The sequence below is a fragment of the Halichoerus grypus genome, chromosome 10 (genome assembly GCF_964656455.1).
Source record: "Halichoerus grypus chromosome 10, mHalGry1.hap1.1, whole genome shotgun sequence".
NCBI lineage: Eukaryota > Metazoa > Chordata > Mammalia > Carnivora > Phocidae > Halichoerus > Halichoerus grypus.
This window is the reverse complement of record NC_135721.1, coordinates 50,816,442-50,836,154: the sequence shown is the minus strand read 5'-3', so window position 1 is coordinate 50,836,154 and position 19,713 is coordinate 50,816,442. Positions and strand designations below refer to the sequence as shown.

At 46.3% G+C, this 19,713-nt stretch overlaps 1 protein-coding gene across 4 annotated transcripts in view; it reads right to left on the bottom strand.

Annotated features, from left to right (window-relative positions):
* ADD2 (adducin 2) overlaps window positions 1-19,713 on the bottom strand; it is a 109,191-nt gene that overhangs the window by 14,619 nt on the left and 74,859 nt on the right. For all 4 annotated transcript variants that reach the window (XM_078056427.1, XM_036118131.2, XM_078056429.1 and 1 more), the window contains 8 exons: window positions 19,313-19,393; window positions 16,406-16,555; window positions 14,903-15,046; window positions 12,668-12,766; window positions 8,159-8,335; window positions 3,017-3,274; window positions 1,804-1,923; window positions 828-917 (listed from right to left, as the gene is read on the bottom strand). In XM_078056427.1, the coding sequence (XP_077912553.1) occupies window positions 828-917; window positions 1,804-1,923; window positions 3,017-3,274; window positions 8,159-8,335; window positions 12,668-12,766; window positions 14,903-15,046; window positions 16,406-16,555; window positions 19,313-19,393 (1,119 nt within the window). The remainder of the gene's footprint in view (window positions 1-827; window positions 918-1,803; window positions 1,924-3,016; window positions 3,275-8,158; window positions 8,336-12,667; window positions 12,767-14,902; window positions 15,047-16,405; window positions 16,556-19,312; window positions 19,394-19,713) is intronic.

The window sequence follows — 19,713 nt, the reverse complement described above, 5'->3', positions numbered from 1 at the left end:
GTTCTTGGCCCTGTGGCACTTTTGGTGTTCCTCATCCTGGCTACTGGCGGTGGGTGACAATGTGGTACAATGACATAACCTTCATACTTCCCTGCATGGGCACCCACCTTGTGGGCTGCAGCCTGATCTAAATGATCTCAGTTCACTCTGCAGAGAGGAACAGTTCCTGTATCTCTCCCCTTCTTACCGCTAAGGAATATGCCATGCCCATTGCTACTTGCCACGAGTAGCAGTGATTTTCAACACAAGCCAGAATTCTGATTTTCACCCCTTTTGCTAAGCACTAGACAAACACTGTCCTATCTCAGGCATGGAAACAACTTTATACTTTGTAACTCTATGTGGGTTTGTGTGGGCAACTAACGGCCCGAATGGAGCACCAGTCCTTATATACATGCCTCCCCTCTGCGAGCCCATGAGCATCTTCCCAGAGCTACGGCCTGGTGATGCCATATCCACGCACAGAGGCCAGAAGCGCTCAGAGCAGGCAGGCCTGGAGCAGCTGGGAGCTGCCCGCCGCACTCCTGTGATGCCCACTTTTCAGGATAGCAATAGAGGGCAGAGTGGAGTTCCATGGGTGAAGCATGGAAGTCAGCATCACTCCTGGGGCAGGCTGGGCTGCTGCACCCCCGCCCGGTACCCACAGGGGGCAATTACACACTGTCCCTGGTCCTCACAGCATCCGTCCTGCAGCAAGAGCACCAGAGCCCAAGATCACAGGGGACGGTGGGCATGAGGACTCAGGGGTCCTGCTGCCTAGCCCCAGGCACTGAAGACCCAGAAGGCAAACACGTTTCCCCTCCAGACAGGGGCAGCTTCTGCTGTACCGGGCTTCGACTCTTCTCAGCGATGACACTCGCCAGGAGCTGGGACTGAGGTCCTGCCGACTTCACATCTTGTCGGTTTTGTTCTCGAATCTGTGTGGCAAGGGAAGGGGAGAGTGAGCTAGCTGTTGAGCATCAGGGTATGGAGTTTGGGAGGGGGCACTCGGAGGGCATCCTGATGTCTCGTGTGCCCTGTGACTAGGGTCTACAAAGGTCCTCCAGTGGGGCGGGGGCCTGCCTCCCCTATTTCTAACACAGCGTGTCCTCTAAGAGACAGTCTCCATGTGTGCTTCAGAGTGAATTAGTTTATGTAAAATACCGGATTCTCATTAACTCTGAGGAGGTAACTGTAAGAGGTGAAGAGTGAAACGAGGCACAGTAGATCCTTGAGGGAGGGCCTCACATTTTACTGAAGCCCCTGAGAAATTTCTTGACTATCACAGATTTTTGGGGCCACCCCACAGCCATTGAATCGGAGTCTCTCCTTGGGGAGGAACAAGGGATTTGACCTGGGCATCTGCATTTTAAATCAGCACTGCAGAAGGTCCTTGAACCATACATTAAATCACTGTTCTGTGAGTATACTTGACCTTTTGGAGGTGGTCTACTACAACCTAAGTTTTTAAAGTAACATGAGAAATGTGAGTGAGTGAACTATAAAGCAAATGTTGAGAGAGAAATATAAAGGATTTTGAAATTTTGAAAATGAGCTGAAAGGAAAATAGCATAAAATTCATAAAAACTCAATTTATGGGCAGGTTTCTTAGACATATCTAATGTCACAAGCAAGCACTTCTTTATGTACGAGGGTTATTTAGGACCACGTAAGTATAGAGTTAGCACGGCGCTAGAGAATGGCCCGTATATGGTAGTTTCTTTCCCCTAAGAGGAATCTGGGGTTTTGATAAGACAGGTACATCCTGGGAACTCAGCTCATATTTGTGGGAAGAGATGGCAAGAGAAGCAGCTCCCACCTTACCTTGTTCCGCATGTCCAGCACTTCTTGGGGGTCGGTATAGAGAGGCACAAATTGGTTTGGGTTTTCAATCCGTATCGGCATGCCACTGCTGGATTTCTCCACCTCGTCAGCCTTCATCCACTGAACACACACAAGACCAGGTGGGTAAGGCAAAGGAATAAAGTCACCATGTCCTCCCCTATGGCCCACCCCTGAGATCTGGGCCAACCGGTCCATGTGCAAGGTCAGCAAGCCTACAGAGAGATGTTCTCTCTTCTAGGGCCTCCTTGAGGTCTGTCTCCCAGAACAGAGATGGGGAACAAATGACCTGCTTGCCAAAGAAGGCCCCCAGGTCAATAGTCAGCTGTAAAGAGCACTGGAGAGTAGGGCTCATAACCTTGACAACCAATTTGACAAACAGGCAGCCACTTGGCCTTTAGCATCAGATGACTTACTGATTTTCAATTTTATTTATTTATTTAGAGGGAGAAAGAAAGAGAGAGCCGGGGGAGGGGGAGAGAGAGACTCTCAAGCCGACTCCACACCGAGCATGCATAGCCAACACAGAGCTCAATCTCACAACCCTGAGATCATGACCTGAGCCGAAATCGAAAGTCCGATGTTTAACCAACTGAGCCACCCAGGTGCCCTGACTTATTGATTTTAATTTGCAGGGCTTCATCGTTTTTTGTTTTTTGTTTTTAATGAAGAGCTATTCTACTTGCCTTCAGCTACTTTAATGTTAATGAAAAATCAAATTAAGAGTCGTGTGTGTATGCATACTGGTGTGTGTGTGAGAGAGAAAATGAGAAGAGGTGTGGGGAGGGAGAAGACAACTTAATCGAAATTCATATCCCACCCATCTTCTGGGTTTGCATCAGATGGACAATCCAAATGTTGGATGCCCATGAACTTCCCAGAAGCCCCCTGTATATGGGGGAGAAGAAGCAAAAACCAATTGTTCCTGGATTTTGTGCTGCTGGGAGTGAGGTCCAGCCACCCCCTGGAGAAATCTGCTCTTTGGGCCCCAAACCTCAGTGCAGAGGTGCAAGAAACAGGTGATCAGAGGTTCTGCGGGCATGAGCAGCTGCTCCTAGATGCCCAATAGGAAGCTCTAAAGGGAAACTGTAATATCCCAGCCCATGGGATATTTGTTCTGTTCCCCTTTTAAATTAAGCTGCTTAACCCACAGATATAGCCATGCACCCTCCCCCCACCCCAATCTCCTCCTTACCGTGGTCTTGGGCCGGGGGCTGCCCATGCTCCTCTGAACCTCATCAGCCACATTGACCCGCAGGTAGGTGTTGGGCGTGTTGAGCCAACGGGTCTTCTCCTTCTGCTGTTTCTGGGCATGCTGCCGCAGGGCGGGCACCGGGGCGCCGTCCTCCTCAAACACGAAGGCTGTGACGGTGGCTGGGATCTCCACCTCACTTTTGTGTTTGGTTTTCTCTTGAACAAAGGGGTAGCGGTACGTGTAGCCTGTTCTGTAACCCTAAAAAGGACAGAAACAGAACCACTTACTGTGGGAAACATGGCCTCCACGCACATATCTCACACACCCTTTGCCCTCTTCTTTCTGAAGGACTTAGTTTAACCCAAAATCTCCATAACACAGTGCTGCTCCTTTGATGTGTTTCAGAATTGTTCCCTTCTCCTGGTCCCCCAACACCCTCTTTCCTTCACCCCAACAAGCCCTCTGATCAGAGCTGAAAAAATCCCTAGAACATTGTGGACCAGACAGACAGGTCTCCTTACCCTAACAGTGTTCCAGTTTTCCATCTACTCCAGGGGTTCTCAGCCCTGGCTGCATGCTGGGATCCCTTGGGGGCTTTAAAAATGCTGGTACTTGTGCCCACCTCAGAGCTGCTGATTTCAGTGGACAATGTCTGGGCTGCAGGATTTTTAAAAGCTTGCCAGCTGATTCTAACAGTTAACCCTCATTTTCTTGACTCCAAGGCTTCGAAGCCATTTCTTTCTTGGAACCCTGAAATCTGACTCACAAACATCCCTGTCTCCTAAGCAAGACCATGTCCCACAGAGGTAGAAATGGCTCCTGCTTGGTGAGAACATTCAGTCATCTTGAGAGCTCCTCATGTGATTCCTTCTTGGCTTTGCCTATCTTCTTCTTATTTTTTTTAAATTAAAGAGGCATTAAAATATTTTTCCGATTATAAAGAAAATACAGACCTATCTAGAAAAATCAGGCAATAATGAAAAACATAAGAAAGAAGTGGGTTTTATTTAAAAATCTCATCCCCAGAGATAACCACTAAAAATCTTTCTGGTCATCTCTGTAAGCATATATATATGTGCATGTATGTAAGTATATACATAATATATAACTATAGAATATATATGTTATATATATGTGTTCTATAATTATATATGTAAAACAGTATATAAATGGGACCATACTGCATAATCAACTTTACAAGCTGCTTTTCTAGTTTATTTATGTGATTTAGAGATTTTTTTTTCACATTATTGAACCTATAAACACACAGAAACCCTTATTTTTTTATGATTTAGTAAAAAATAATTGATAGCACTGACACTTTGTCATTTTTAAAATATTATAAACAACCGTGAAATAAGTATATTTATACAGTTTTCTTTAGGCAATTAAAGATTCTCTCCTAGAATAAAAATTACCGGGTCAAGGGGTATACATTAAAAGTTTTCATGTATTTATTATCTTCCCAAAATGTTGAGCCAAGTTATACTTCTACCAATTGTGCTGGAGTTCCCAGTTCTCACCTCCCTCCCATCTGCTGAATATTGCTGAGGTTTAAAAAAAAAACACAAAAAACTTTGGCAATCAGAAGGGTTAAAAGTAAAATCCTCCAACTTTTTAAATTCTTTTTTTTATTACTAGTAAAACTAGATATTTTTAATGGCCACTTGAATCTCTTCCTTTGTAAACTGCTTGTGTTCTTGGTTTGTTTTTCTATTGAGATGTTTATTGTTTTCACATTGATTCATAATACCGCTTTCTACATTAAGGATTTTAATTTTTTGAATGTCACAGATGTTGTAATATTTTCCTCCATAGTTTGTCTTTCAGCTTTGTTTATGATGGAGAGATAGTTTATAAAAATATACATTTTCAATTTTAATATAATCATATCTGTCAATATTTGTTAGACTTTCCCACCATACTTGACAAGTTCTTTCCCAACACAAGAGCATCAAAAATATAAATCTGTTTTTTAATATCTATATGAATTTACTTTTTATGTTCAAATTTTTTTTTTTTTTTTTTTATTTGCGAGAGAGAGAATGAGAGACAGAGAGCATGAGAGGGAGGAGGGTCAGAGGGAGAAGCAGACTCCCTGCTGAGCAGGGAGCCCGATGTGGGACTCGATCCCGGGACTCCAGGATCATGACCTGAGCCGAAGGCAGTCGCTTAACCAACTGAGCCACCCAGGCGCCCTATGTTCAAATTTTTGATAAATCAGGAATTCATCTTGTTTTTTTTTTTAAGATTTTATTTATTTATTTGAGATAGAGAGTGAGAGAGCACAAGCAGGGGGAAGGGAGGAGGGAGAGGGAGAACCAGGCTTCCTGCTGAGCAGGGAGCCCGATGCAGGGCTCGATCCCAGGACTCTGAGATCATGACCTGAGCTGAAGGCAGACGCTTAACTGAGCCACCCAGGAGCCCTGCGGAATTCATCTTGTTGAAAGGAATGATCCACCTTATTTATTTCCCAAAGGGCTAGCACTCAATCTTTCTCCCACTGCTTTATAAGATGCCTAGTTGCCCTGTGTTAAGTTCTCATACATTTAGGGTCTATTTCTGGATTCTCTAAGCTGTCCTACTGATTCACCTGTTCATTCTGCGCTAGTGCTCCTCTGTTTAGTTGCTGAAGATTTTTCATGCTTTACCATGTGATGGGACAAGTATCTCTAATTACTCTTCTTTTTATAGGATTTTCCTAGCCATTCTGAATTTCACTTGGGAAAACATTTTTGCTAAGTCCTTCTGTGCTCCCCTATTATTGAAGGAATTACAGAGTTTATTAATTTGGAAGAGCAACCTCTTAACCCTATGGGATTTTCTAACCAAGAGGAAATTGTGGCTCTTTATTAAGTTCAGATTTTCTCTGACGTCTATTGATAAACAATTATGGTTTTCTTTAAATCAGTTCTGCTTAATGTTTTATGTTCTTTCTGCATTTGCAAATAGGGCTATTTTCTCCCATTACTATATTTTCAAATATATTATTATATGTTAAGATGCAAAAAAAGCTACTAATTTTTAAATATATTTTCATAACTGACTACTTTAAAATGCACTCGTTATTTCTAATATTTTTTCTTAGTTGGCTCTTTGGGATTTTATAGGCATGTAACCATACTCTCTATACAGAATAGTAATTTTGTTTCCTTTTCAATATTTATTTTTATGCCTCACCACCTTAGATTGAGTTCCAGTATTATTCCAGAACAATATTAAAAGTGCTGACAGAAAGAATCATTGTTCTGTTTCAAAATTTAATGGAAATACTTGTAGTGTTACCAGTATATTGGCTCTTGTTTTCAGAAAAAAATTACTTTAATCATGTTAAATAAGTGTCCTCCTGTCTTAACAGCTATTATTTTTATAAACTGATACTATATTTTTATCAAATGACTTTGGTATTTATTAAAATGACCAAAAGGTTTTTAATCCTTTGACTCACTAATATCATGAAATATATTTAAAAGATTTATAATAGGGGCGCCTGGGTGGCTCAGTCGGTTAAGCATCTGCCTTTGGCTCAGGTCATGATCCCAGGGTTCTGGGATCGAGCCCCACATCGGGCTCCCTGCTCATTGGGGAGACTGCTTCTCCCTCTCCCTCTGCCTGCCACTCCCCCTGCTTGTGCTCTCTCTTAATATTAAACCATCCTTGAATACTAGGAGTGAGCCTTTGCTTTGTTATTATGTATTATTATTCTAATGTTATGCTGGATACTACCTGCTAGTTTTCATGCAGCATTTTTCTTTCTTTTTTTTTTTTTTAAAGATTTTATTTATTTATTTGACAGAGAGAGAGACAGCGAGAGCAGGAACACAAGTAGGGGGAGTGGGAGAGGGAGAAGCAGGCTTCCCACTGAGCAGGGAGCCCGATGTGGGACTCGATCCCAGGACCCTGGGATCATGACCTGAGCCGAAGGCAGACGCTTAATGACTGAGCCACCCAGGCACCCTCATGCAGCATTTTTCATCAACTCAAAGCAAGATTGGTCTGAATGTGTTATAACTGTTACAGTTTCATGTTCCACTTTCACTCTCTGAAACAGTTTAAATGGCAGAAGAATTGTCTGTTTCTTGGGGCACCTGGGTGGCTCAGTCAGTTAAGCATCTGCCTTCAGCTCAGGTCATGATCCCGGGGTCCTGGGATATTGGGGTCCTAGGATCAAGCCCTACATCAGGCTCCTTGCTCAGCGGAGAGTCTGCTTCTCCCTCTCCCTCTACCTGCCTCACACCCTGCTTGTGCCCTCTCTCTGTCTCTCTCAAATAAATAAATAAAATCTTAAAAAAAAAGAATCGTGTGTTTCTTAAAGATTTGAAAGAATTCCTGTATGAATCTGTCTGGCTCTGGTGCTTTATTTAGGCATGGATTACTCGGCACATGAATGTTAAAAGGAATTGTATTTTCAAGGTGGATTGTGTTTTTCATCATTATAAAGTGACCCTCACAGTCAGCCTGGTAATAAGGTAAGGATGGTTTGGAGGGACTGGAGGCAAGGAGAAAAAGATTAATTATTGCAGTGATCTGGACACAATAAAGAGGGTCCAAGGTAGTAGCAGTCAGGAGGGGAACATGAATCAGATATAGAAACGGTCCAAAGATAGGTTTCATCTTTCACTTCTCCGAGCAATCGAAGAAGTTATGTTCTCTTCCTGCAACTAGCTCCTCATCATGCATACTTTGCTCTTGTTCTCCAACTGTCTCCTATTTATATGTCCTATCATCAACTAGATTGTTAGATTTTGTATCCTTTAAAGCCCACCCCTAGACACATACCAGTTAACTCCTTACATGATTGATTCATTCAATCATTATGACAGGATATTGTTAGAATGTTGCTCACCAGAATAAAGAAATTAGAGTATTACATGGTTTCTACATTAAAGTCACGAGATACCAAGGCAGAACTAACTAGAAAAGAGTGAACTGAGCCACAATATAAGATGGCATCGACAGCCTTTAGAACTGGGTGGTAAAGGCCATCATTTAAGAAAACTCAACTACGATTAGAATGACCACAAATTCTGAGTCAGTTGCCAATCAATGAGGCTTTAACAGCTTCATGATGCTGCAATTCTCATGTCCACCTACTGCATCCCCCCTGACTGGTTACAGGGGGCTGAGTCTCAACCGACTCACCAGGTTGTCCAGCATCCTCATTAGGGCCTCAAACTCATGCTCCCCCAGCCGGCTCTTCTGCATAGGCCCAAAGGTGCTCCCTGCCCACTGCACGGAGCCCACTTCGTGGGGTCGGTGCTTCTCCTGCTCCAGGAGGATGAGGTTCTCCGCTCCCCCAGCGCCGGACAGGGCGGAGACCTGCAGCAAAGAGCAGAAAGACCTCAGTGTGCGTGCATGTATGTGTGTGTGTACACATGTCTAGAAATGTGAGCTGTATCTGGCTTTTTCCCTCCCAGAGGAAAAGCTGCTCCAAAGTTACTGGGCACGTACCCACTTCCAGGGAAAGAGGTCTTAGCAGTTTCTTTCTTAATGCTAGTTCTTAGAGACTATAGAAGAGGAGGAAGCAGCAAGTGTTAAACCTCAAGAATAAAGCAATACAGAGGACTGAAAAGTTACCTGGATACAGACCAACCTCAATTTGTGACTATTTCTGGGGAAGGTGGGGGTTAAGGTCAGGAAGGGCTCCAAAGGGGACTTCAGTTCTTGTCTATAATATTTTATTTCTTCAAGAGGAAAAGATCTGAAGTAAAAAGGCTTTTACTTTTTTAAATCTGAGTGGTGAGTAGTGGGTGTATATTATTCTTCTGCATCTTTCTGTGTGTTTGAAATATCTCTCCCTGCCTTTTTTTTTTTAAGCAAAAAGTCACTTGAAAGAAAGGCTGGCTCCTCAGCCAATAAAACAGGAGAGTAGCCTGATGGCCTGAATGAACAGGTCTAAAGGAAGAACTCATCTTCTGCAGTGGTATTAGTCAGTTGAGGAAACACAGAAGATGGAGACACCTGAAGGGCTGATAATACACAGCCGGGCCCCGTAGAGGGAGACGCAGCTTCCCCAGTGCACTTGGAGTATTTGCCCCACTGTCCAGGCTCCATGGCAAGGGGACAGAACAAGTGGCTACAGGCAATGGACTCTGAGTATTAGGGCAAGAGGTGTGTGTATACAGCAGGCGATTTTAGAATGATCCTAGAAGACATTTATTAATCTAACCAATCTCCTTATTTTCTAATTCCATATCCATATAATGGTACCTTCTGTCTACTCCCTGAATCCAGCACTCAGATATAATTGGTTATGATTTGGCTTCCAGGGTGAGACCAGCAACAGTGAGAGAGGATGGTTTCCCAGTCGTCTCAGTGGGAAGCCAGGTGTTCTGTGCTGCAATCTGATTAATATTTGATATCTCCTGTAAGCCTACTTATTACAGGAGAATGATCCGATTACATAAACTTCCAGTGTTCCAGTTTTTACTGAAAAGGAAAGGATGCAATTTAGCTTGCTGGCCAACATGAGTCCGTGAACCTGTGAGGATCCGGCACACACCCTGGAGTGTGTTGGATTCACCAGTGTAACAAATGCCTCCTATGGGACTTCCTGGAGGTCAGCCAGGCCACCTTTGCAAGGGTGAAGAGGAGGAAGCAAGAATACTCATTTTCCATACCCTCTTCATCCAAGGCATGCGTCCAGTTGAAGGCTCCATTTTTATCTGGCAAAGATGGAGACTTTAATAGTCGTTTATTAAATGACTTAGCCAGCAAGCTAAATTGCATCCACCAAAGCTAAGGGTCCTTGTCCAATATCCCTGGAGATAGTCAGCTCCGTGCCTAGGGAGGCAGCCTACTATACTGTGGTCCAAATGTTAGAAGGGTTACAGTGAGTTGGCGTAGATTACACAAAGTGCAAATCCACCTTTTTGTTATGCTCATTCACCAGTTCCGGTTCTGGCCTCTGTTGCCGTATTTTCTAATGCTGAAGTCCCTCACACGCACACAGGCTGAGCGCGTGGGCATGCACTCTCAAAGGCAGTGAATCCCAGCCGGTAGATCAATTACCTGGTTCATCCCAGACCCCCATCTGGCCAAGGCAGGGCTCCAGCCCTTGGGACCCTGGAACCCTGACTTGGAGTGCTGTCAGCTGATCTTTCCCACCGACCCTCATTTCCCCCGGAGGCAGTGCAACGTAGTGTTTAAGGACATGGACGCGGACACAGGCTGCCTGGGTTTGAATCCTGGCTTTGCCACTTACTTGCTGTGTAATTTGGGGCAGCTATTTACCCTCTCTGTGCCTGTTTTCTCATCTGTAAAATGAAAAAAATAGTAGTATCTACCTCGTGAGCATTATTGAAGGTAATATTTGTAAAGCACCTAGAATAGCACCTGGGGCATAGAGTGCCACATCAATGTTTATGATCAAAAAGTTCCAAGGTTTTACTATGAAAGAAACAATGTGCCTAGTCATTCATGGAGGAAAGAACTGCCCACATCCTTACAAGAACTGTGCCTCCTCCCACCTCCCCCTTTCCCCATTAGTTTCCATGGCGATGGGTAGCAGATGGAGAAGAATTGCCTGAGCTTCTTCCCATCTGCCTGTAAGCAGAGCAGGGAGCTGCCTCTCTCAGCTGGGGATGACCCAGTTTCCTAGAACCCCAAACCGATGGAGAGCAATGAGAACACTGTCCCCAGAAGAATGGACTAGGCTTTTAGCCTTGAACCACTAAAATGACCACAGCCACATTCATTTGTTTGCCAAGGTCACTGAGGGAGAAAAGTTAGCCCACGATGAAAACAGAACCTCAGTGCTGGCTGTTCAAGCAGAAATGAGCTGCCCAGGGGCTACCATCCCAACAGCATCTGCAGACCACTGGCCCATGGGGTCGCCCATGCCCTAAACCACCCACACCTCTGGTCTAATCTGGCCTGTTCTGCTTCCACACCCTCTAGCTTCTTTTCTCTCTCTAGAAGCCTCCCTGCTCCACGAGCTGAAAAAAAAGCCACTGGAGGTTTTCTGGAGGTTATTTGCTTCTATCGCCTGATGCACTTTAACAAGGTCACATGGCAGTCCTGACGGAAAAGAAAGTGACAACAGACAGGGCCGAGAGAAGCCGCTGGGGCTGTCGGGGCCAGTGGCCGGCAGCTCTGTGCTTTCATCTCCCCAGCTGCTAGACGGCCGTCCTGCCTTTGGTTAAACTGTACGGAGGCCATTTTTCAGCGTGTAGCCGGGGACAGGTCTTCACCACGTGATGGGGGACACATGGGCATCTCTCTCCATTCATTTCCAGGCCATGCTGTCTTTGCAAAATGGTACGAACTATTTTCTCATGGAAACCTCTTCTTCAGAAGGAAGATGGGGAACTCGTTAGAGCACAGATATGGGGAAAAGAAAGTGGGCATATCAGAGGCTCTGCCAGGTTCTAACATCAGTCAGGGGTCAGAGCTCAGGGCCAGCATCTCTGGTTGGGGCTGCATCAGGAAGGAACTGCCTTGACCCTGGTTCTACCTTCTCCACCTTCTGTTATGACCCCCGCTGTCTGGGGGGGATGGGGCAGTCTCATACCACTCTAACACCTCTTCATCATTGTCTTAACAACTGTCCTCTCAACATATTCATTTAAAAACCCTTGAGAAAGGTGCCACCTGCAGAACCTCCACTAGCAATGCCTCTGGGATTATCCCATTCTTTCCCCTGTCCCCCAGCTGCCAAGACAAAGGCAGGCATTCCGCCTGGGGCGCTGCTCTGCCCAGACCAGCCAGGAGAGGGCAGACAGGACACCAAAGGACCTTGCGAAGAGCTGACTCATCCTGGAGCAGTTAGCCTTCCCTTCTGTCAACTGAGTCCTAAAAATACCATCAGCAACACCTCTCCTTATCTGAAAGGCCCCATCCTCACAAGGATCCCATAGGCCCCCCCCTTGTCCAGATGAGGAAAGCAAGTCCCTGACCCAAAGACACATATCCCAGAGCTGGAAAGGCTGGAGTCCATTCAGTTTGCAAGGCCCCCTTACTCACTCCTGACAGCTTGCCACAATGAAAGGAGCATGTGTTTGGCTTATGTAACACCACCTTGTTATCTGGCAAAACTATAGGATTTGTGTTTTCCTATTGCTTTTCCACCAATTCCTTTAGGGGTCTCATGATCACTGACAATCCCCACCCACCCTCCACCCCATCCCCTACTAGTTAGGAGAACCTCACGATGGGCTCCTTGGACATTACGTTGGGGGTTCCCTGGTGTTCAGGCTTGCCATGTCTAACTTCACCCCTTTCTGGGCTGGACCATGTTCATGGTCTTTGCAAACTACACCCTCCGGACAAAAAAAGGCCCACCTACGATGTGGTGTCTATTTGCCATAGCTAGATGTAACAGTTATACCCCAGGTAATACGTGAGCATGGTAAGAACTTTTCTATCCCCTATTACGGTTTCTCCCACTTTCCGATTGATGGGCCTAGGCAGCTCCCTGTCCTGGGCACTGACCCCCAAGAGGTAGATACTGGTTGTTAGGCAACAGTGATAAATATTTTAAAGCTACAAAACTGATTCTAAGTGCGAAACTTTAGAAGGATAAGGTGGTGCCAAGGCAGAGAAATAGGGCAAGGCTTTTAGATGGCTGGCTCCCAGGACTCCTTAAATCACGGCCAGTGGGGACTCTGTCAGAGCCACGCCAGGGCCCACTCCCCAGAGGAACTTGCTCACCTGTATCTCACACGCAGCCTGCAGGTGGAAGACCTTATAAAATGCCTCCTCCACGGTGTCACCTAGAGCAACCACTCCATGATTTCTTAGCACCAGGATCTGCATAGGAGCAAATGACCAATTAAAACTTCAAGCCTTTTAAACTTTAGTGAAGAAAGAGAGATTTTTCATTTACTCCAGATCAGTTTCCATATCCAGTCCCAAAGCATGCCCCCAACTCCTTGTTCATTCTCCCCGTGCAAACACCCCAATGCTACCCCGGATGTGATTTTAACCCTAAGCATCCTCCCTAAAAAATAGAAAATGCTTTTTAAAACGGAGACTAGAGAGCTTGGTGGATTTCTTTGGGCAATACCTGGAGTTTTAGGCTTTGGAGGGCTTTGAAGTCTGAAAAATGGTGTCTGTGTTAAAGTGAATGAAATTACTTTGTGTCCAATAGGAGGGTCTAACCTCAAAAGCAATCTCTTGCTCTTGTGACTTAGTTGACTTGGAAATCAAAACCCAAGGGGGTGCCTCTCTGAGGGGTGGCTCTGCAGAAACAGGTGCGTCATGTCACCTCTCTGGACCTCAAGTCTCTTCTCCATGAACTCAGCGAGGCCCTGGTAGCTCTAAGACCCTCCACTTCTGTGAAGGAGGCCATAGTGACCTTCTACTCTTAACTCTCTGGTTTTGCAGAAGAGGAAACAGAAGCCTAAAGAAAGTGAAAGCCTTCCAGCTAATCAAGGGCAGAATCGGAACTAGAACCCAGGTGTTCTCACCGTTGGTGCAACGTTTGTGACTCAGCCAGGGGCAGGCAGACAAAAGGGGGTGGGGGAAAGAAACAGAAATGAACTTATACAGAGCCTGACTCCCTAGAGTTCAGATGCAGAAACTGTTTCTTGGTTGGTTTCATCCTCATGAACTCTCTGAAACCAGATGATGCCCACCTAGCAGCAGGGACACAGATCCATGTGTTGGATGTGTCCTTGCAGACGTGGGCTGAGGTCTAGTGGTCCAATCATCACATCCTCTCTTGCTGAAAACAGCTGGAGGTTTTTCTTCTCAAGCACCAGAGAAATAGAAAGAGATGATGACTCTGGCCTAAAAAGATTTTGTAGATAGCAAATCTCTGAAATTCTTGTAGCATTTTGTAGATGTGAACATCTCCTCCCTCTCCTGGCACTGCTAATGAGGCTTTAGAGAATGTTGGGAGAGTGGCAGGGATTTCTCCTCTGTGTCAGGAATGGGAAGGCAGAGACTCTCCGACTGGAAATGATTTAGGCAGTGAGTGCCTTTCAAGGACGGGAACAAGCATCTATCAACGTAGGCTCAGCTCCAGAACTTCCTGTACTAAGCTGGCGACCCCTAATGATGTACTGTTAAAAAATAAGTCTTTAGATTTAAGCCAAACAATAGTGAGATTCTGTTTTTCTCTATCAAGATAGCAAAAAAAAAAAAAAGGGGGGGGGTAATACTCAAGTTTGGGGAGAGTGCAGGGAAGCAGCATTCTCATATACTAGACTCTGGGGGAGGAAAGGGCAATGCGCCTGAATGAAGTAAGAGTTCTAAAATGTGTGTCCCTGGGAATTTATCCTAAGGAAATGATTTCAAGCATATACAGAGATTTAGCTAAAAGGATTTTCATCATGTGTTGTTTATATCAAGGAAAAATTCAGGGCGGGTGGAGGGGGGGAGCTTCCGGTGTCCAATTTGTTAAGGTAAATGGTGGCACAGCCATTTACACAATGAGGTATAATCTAATAATTTAAAATAGTGATTTAGAGGGGCGCCTCGGTGGCTCAGTCGGTTAAGCGTCTGCCTTCAGGTCAGATCATGATCCTGGGGTCCTGGGATCGAGCCCCGCATCTGGGTTCCCTGCTCAACGGGAAGCCTGCTTCTCCCTCTCCCACTGGCTGCCACCCTGCCTGCTTGTGCTCTCTATCTCTCTATTAAATAAAAACATTTTAAAAAAATAAAATAGTGATTTAGAAAATATTTAATAATATACAAAGGTGTTTACTGGATATTACTAAAGGAAAAAAGAGGATATATTTTATGATCTACGTTTTCTAAATATATGTGAATATATTTGTGAAGCATGCACCAAAACCTCAGGATAGTGGGATAAAGAGAATTTTATTTCACTTTTTTGTTTAAGTGCAACTTCTAAACATTGTCCACTGAACACATGTCACTCATGATGTAGGTTTTGGACAATCCCACCCCAGAGTGTCTTTCTGAAACAGCTGAGCAAACCTTGCAGGTGGGTCCAAGGCACTTCTGCAGGCTGATTCGATCCGCTTCCTGCTCCATCCCACCATTGAAGTCATAATAGGCCATGTCCCCCACCAGCAGGGCATTGTGGGAGACAGGCAGGAGGCCACACTTCATGGCTGACACCTTTAGTGAGACAGTGGAATGGTTAGCACCTGCAGCTCCCCCACCCCAGTCTGTGCCCTTTCCTCAGAGTGGCACAGCCAGGCTCTACTCTGAGGACTAGTGCGGGAGAGAGCAAGCGCCCAAGAAAGGCACTGCCCTTTGACTCTGCTGCACCCGGCTGGGCTCTGGCTTGCCAGCTGCTTCCTCTGACGTCTTTCCATCATCATTTTGACAGCAGCCACGTCAATATACCTCTCTCTAAAATTGCTACAAAGAATGCCTTTGAGAAAGCTAGTGCTCCTGCCCACCCCCTTGCTCTCCTCTCGTCCTAGGACTCTGGGAAAAGGTAGGGGGTAGCAGAGTTGGCACCAGGCTGGAGTGAAGCAGGGTCCAGCGTCCTCTGGGGTGAGCTGGTGGAAATCCTCAGCCTTGAGGTCATGGCAGAAACAGGGAGGCCCACTGAGAGGCCCCCTTTCACTAGTGATAAGGCAATAAGAGTGCCAGGGAATAGGGTTAAAATCCATGCCTCAAATCCTGCCTTTTATTAAAAGCAAGGAGCATGGAGAGGTTTAGGAGAGCCTCCTGCCTTTGTTCCCTCATTCTGTCCCATATTCTGGAAAATCTGAGTGCTCATAACTGGTGTGCTTCACAGAAAAAACCCAGGCCAATGACAAGTCCGCTCTGCTCCTGTAGGTGTAAGGTCTGGAAGTCAGTAAGATGGGTTGAAGGTTGAGGGGACACCCAGACCTGCTTGGTTGTGGTCTTTCCAAGTGACACTGGCGTGCCTTAGGTACACATGGAGAAATTACCAGAGCCTCTTAGGGGACAACCTGATCCTTGAGGGTATTCCTTCTACTCTCGCTGAGTTTTCCTTGCTCCTGTCCCCAGCTCAAAGCCCACCCTGGGTTATGAAAAGTGGACAACTCCAGGTTCCCACCATCTTATTTTTTATCACGATCTCTCCTCACCAGAGCCTGGGCTGGGGGTGGGGGTTGGGGCAGGCACCAGCCTTCAGTCCGAGAGGACTGACCTGAGTGGAAACTCAAGAGGTGCCGTCACTTGGGTAAATGGTGCTTATGCGTATGTGTAGCAGGGTGGGGGACGCAGCAGAGCAAACACTTCATATCTTTGCCTCATGTCCCCAAACCAAGACTTCTGTGCTTGGAAAAATGGAGAGGATTAGGGTTACCACATGGGGTGTTCCCTCTCCTCACCTTGGCTTGAGTTCAGGAAATGTTTCCAGAACTGTTTTAAATAACGAGACTGCCACTAGCTTGGGGGGCTTACTTCTTTCGTCAGGGAGCACCTCAGAGAAGGGGGCAGCAGGGGTTTGCTGCCAGCCTCAGGGATGGAAATGGTGCCCTTAGAGCGGACACTCACGGCTGCCGTGGCCGGCGTGTGCAGGTGGATGATGCAGCGCACATCAGGTCTGGCAGCGTAGATCGCCGAGTGTAGACAGAAGCCCGTGGTATCCACTGGGAAGCAGCTGCTGCCCTTCTCCACCACCTCTCCCAGGATGTTCACCTTGATCTGGGCCAGGGAAGAGAAACTTATGGCCACAAGGCAGGTGGGGGACCTCAGGACCCTCCCGCAGGTGGGCCACACCCACCGCCTCCAGGCATTCCCGCACCCCAGGAGCAAGGGCTGTGCTTGGTGTCGGGAGAAGAAGAGACCTGGTTCCTGCTTTTGGTGAGGACACAGGCTACCAGGAGACATGACTGATTATGATTCAGCAGGGAAAATGCTAGAGCAGAGTTTCTCAAACTTGACCGGGCATAAGAATCCTCTGTAGATCCTGTCAAAATAGATTCTCTGCAAACTGGGGCAGCCACTCTGGAGAACAGTATGGAGGTTCCTCAGAAAGTTAAAACTAGAGCTACCCTATGATCCAGCAATTGCACTGCTAGGCGTTTACCCAAAGGATACAAAAATACAGATTTGAAGGGGCAACAACAGCCAAACTATGGAGAGAGCTCAAATGTCCACTGACTGATGAATGGATAAAGATGTGAAGTGTGTGTGTCTGTGTGTGTGTGTGTGAATACCACAGACTTACTGTATGTGGGGCCAGCCAGAGCTACTAGCAGTTGTGTGTACACACACACACACACACACACACACACACACACACTGGAATATTACTCAGCCATCAAAAAGAATGAAATCTTGCCATTTGCAATGACATGGATAGAGCTAGAGTATATTATGCTAAATGAAATAAGTCAGTCAGAGAAAGACAAATACCATATGATCTCACTCATATGTGGAATTTAAGAAAGAAAACAGATGAACATATGGGAAGAGGGAGAAAAAAGGGGAGAGGGATTCCTAACAATAGAGAATAAACTGCAGGTTGATGGAAGTAGGTGGGTGGGGGAGGGGGTATATGGATGATGGGTATTAGAAAGGCACTTGTTGTGATGAGCACTGGGTGTTGTATGTAAGTGATGAATCACTGAATTCTACTCCTAAAACCAATACTGCACTGTATGTTAACTAAAATTTAAAATTAAAAAAATGCAGATTCTGATTCAGTAGGCCCAGAATGGGACCCGAGAGTCTGCATTTCTGACAAGTTCGCAAGAGATACCCATGCTGCTGGTCCACAGACCACATCTTGGGTAGGGAAGCTAGAAGAGAGTCAGTCACAGAATTCTCTAGAAGCAGATGGGAGGGGTCTTTGATCCCAGTAAAACAGGGGGATCCGAGAAGCCTTCCCAGAGGAAGTAACATCTAACCTGAGCCTTTTTCTTGTTTTTTTTTACTCTTTATTTTGAATTTTTAAGCAAAATACACAAAGGTAAAGATAATAGTAAAATAAACACCCATTTACCAATCACTCAAAAGCTAGATCTTAAAGGACAGATAGAAACTAGTTACTGGTCTTATAATCTGCTTTTGATGCCGAGGAGCTAGTAGGTGTCATGGCTAACAATCACACACTGTGTGTGTGTGTGTGTGTGTGCGCGCGCGCGTGTGTGTGCGTGTGTGTGTGTGACTGTATCACTCACCTGCTTACAATGCTTCAGCGGCTCTGCATGTCCAGCAGAGTAAAGCCAAAGCACCATAACCACGCTTTTGGTGCCATTTTTCATCTGGTCCCTATCCCCTCCCCAGCCTCACTTCCAGACACTGACTACGTGAGCCAGACGTGGCCCCTCACTGTCCTCCCAAATGCACCAGGATGTGGCATGTGCCTGGCTTTGTGTGAACCGTCCTTCTCCTGCTGAGGACAGAGTTCTCTTTGCCCAGTCTCTCCCTCCTGGCCTGGTCTAAATCTGCTTATGCTGTGGGCTCCTGGGGACTAAGCTCCTTCACCATCAGGTTAACCCACATGCTCTTCCCTTGCCCCTCCTGCTGGGCCCAAGCACCTTTTCTGGGCTCCCCAAGTTTCCTGCTGTATGGGAGCCTTCTTCACTCTGAGTTGAATCATTGCTTGTCTTGCCTGCTCCCCAACTCGCCACAAATGCCTTAAAGGCAGAGCCGGTGCCTCCTTGTGTCTTTGACCCTAATCTGACTTGGCCATGACGTCCTTAGGTGGCCCTGTGCAAGTCACTTACCTCCCTGGGCTCCAGTGTCCTCTCCTGCCTATAAAGTGGGCTTGGCAGCCCTCAAGGTCTACCCTGCTCAGATACTCTGTGACTTTGTCAGCTGGCTCTTTTAACTGCATACGTGCACTCAACATGTGAGTGTGTGTCAAGCCTGGCAGAGGCCCTGAGTTGGTACCCTCTGCCCTCAGGTGTACAGCACAGCAGCCCACACATCTAGGAACCACGGGGCCTCTTCTGCTTGTAAGACAGTCCTTTCTACTTCTTTCCTCCTCCTACCCAGGAATCTTTCCTTATCAAGACCAAGTTCTGGAAGTACACCTAAAAGGAGCAAGAGAACCAAAGGGGGTTCCAGAAAGTTATTGCTAATGCACCAGCACTAAGCCAGTCTTGCACTGCTTTGAGACAAAGCACTGGCTGTTATTCCAATATATTCCCCAGTCTGGGAAGGCCTCCCCATTCCCAGACTTCGGGGTCCAATCCCAGGCACAGAGGACCTCAGGCCCATCTCCTCCCCCTCCTACCTCCTACTGCACTTGCTGCCTGCACCTCATATTTGGTCTCATGGTTGGGTTGTGCTATGGGTATTCTGCTTTGGAGCCATGTGTCTTCTCTGCCCCACTAGACTGCAAGCTCCATGAGGGATAGGACGGCAGTGGCTAATCTGAAGATGACCTGTCACTGTAGACTGCTGTCGTTTCAATAAGCAATGGGCAATGAGATGCCCAACTATACTTACCAGGCTGGATGCGGTGACTTCATTGCAAGAAACTCCCTTAGGGCTAATCAGGAAGTGATCCTGCTCCTTGCTGACTCTCAGCTGGAGGGAAGACACATGTTCTTAGTGGCAAGGAGACAGAAGGGTTATTTCCAAGAACACTCTGCTTGAATCCCCACTTCCCCTGAATCCACTGCACCTAAAACTCACACCCAAAAACCCTTATCTCCCCCCCAGCACATGAAAGATGAAGAAGACCTGGCCTTTATTTGGAACTGGGGCAATGGACCTACAAGAGGAATCTCCCAATGATCAAGGGTAGCCCTAGAAATAGGATCCAGGAGTTCCTAGCTCCTTATGCAGGAAGTGGTCACAGGGAAGGTTGTCTATTTCAGGTGACCACAGTGGTTAGAAATGTTGGA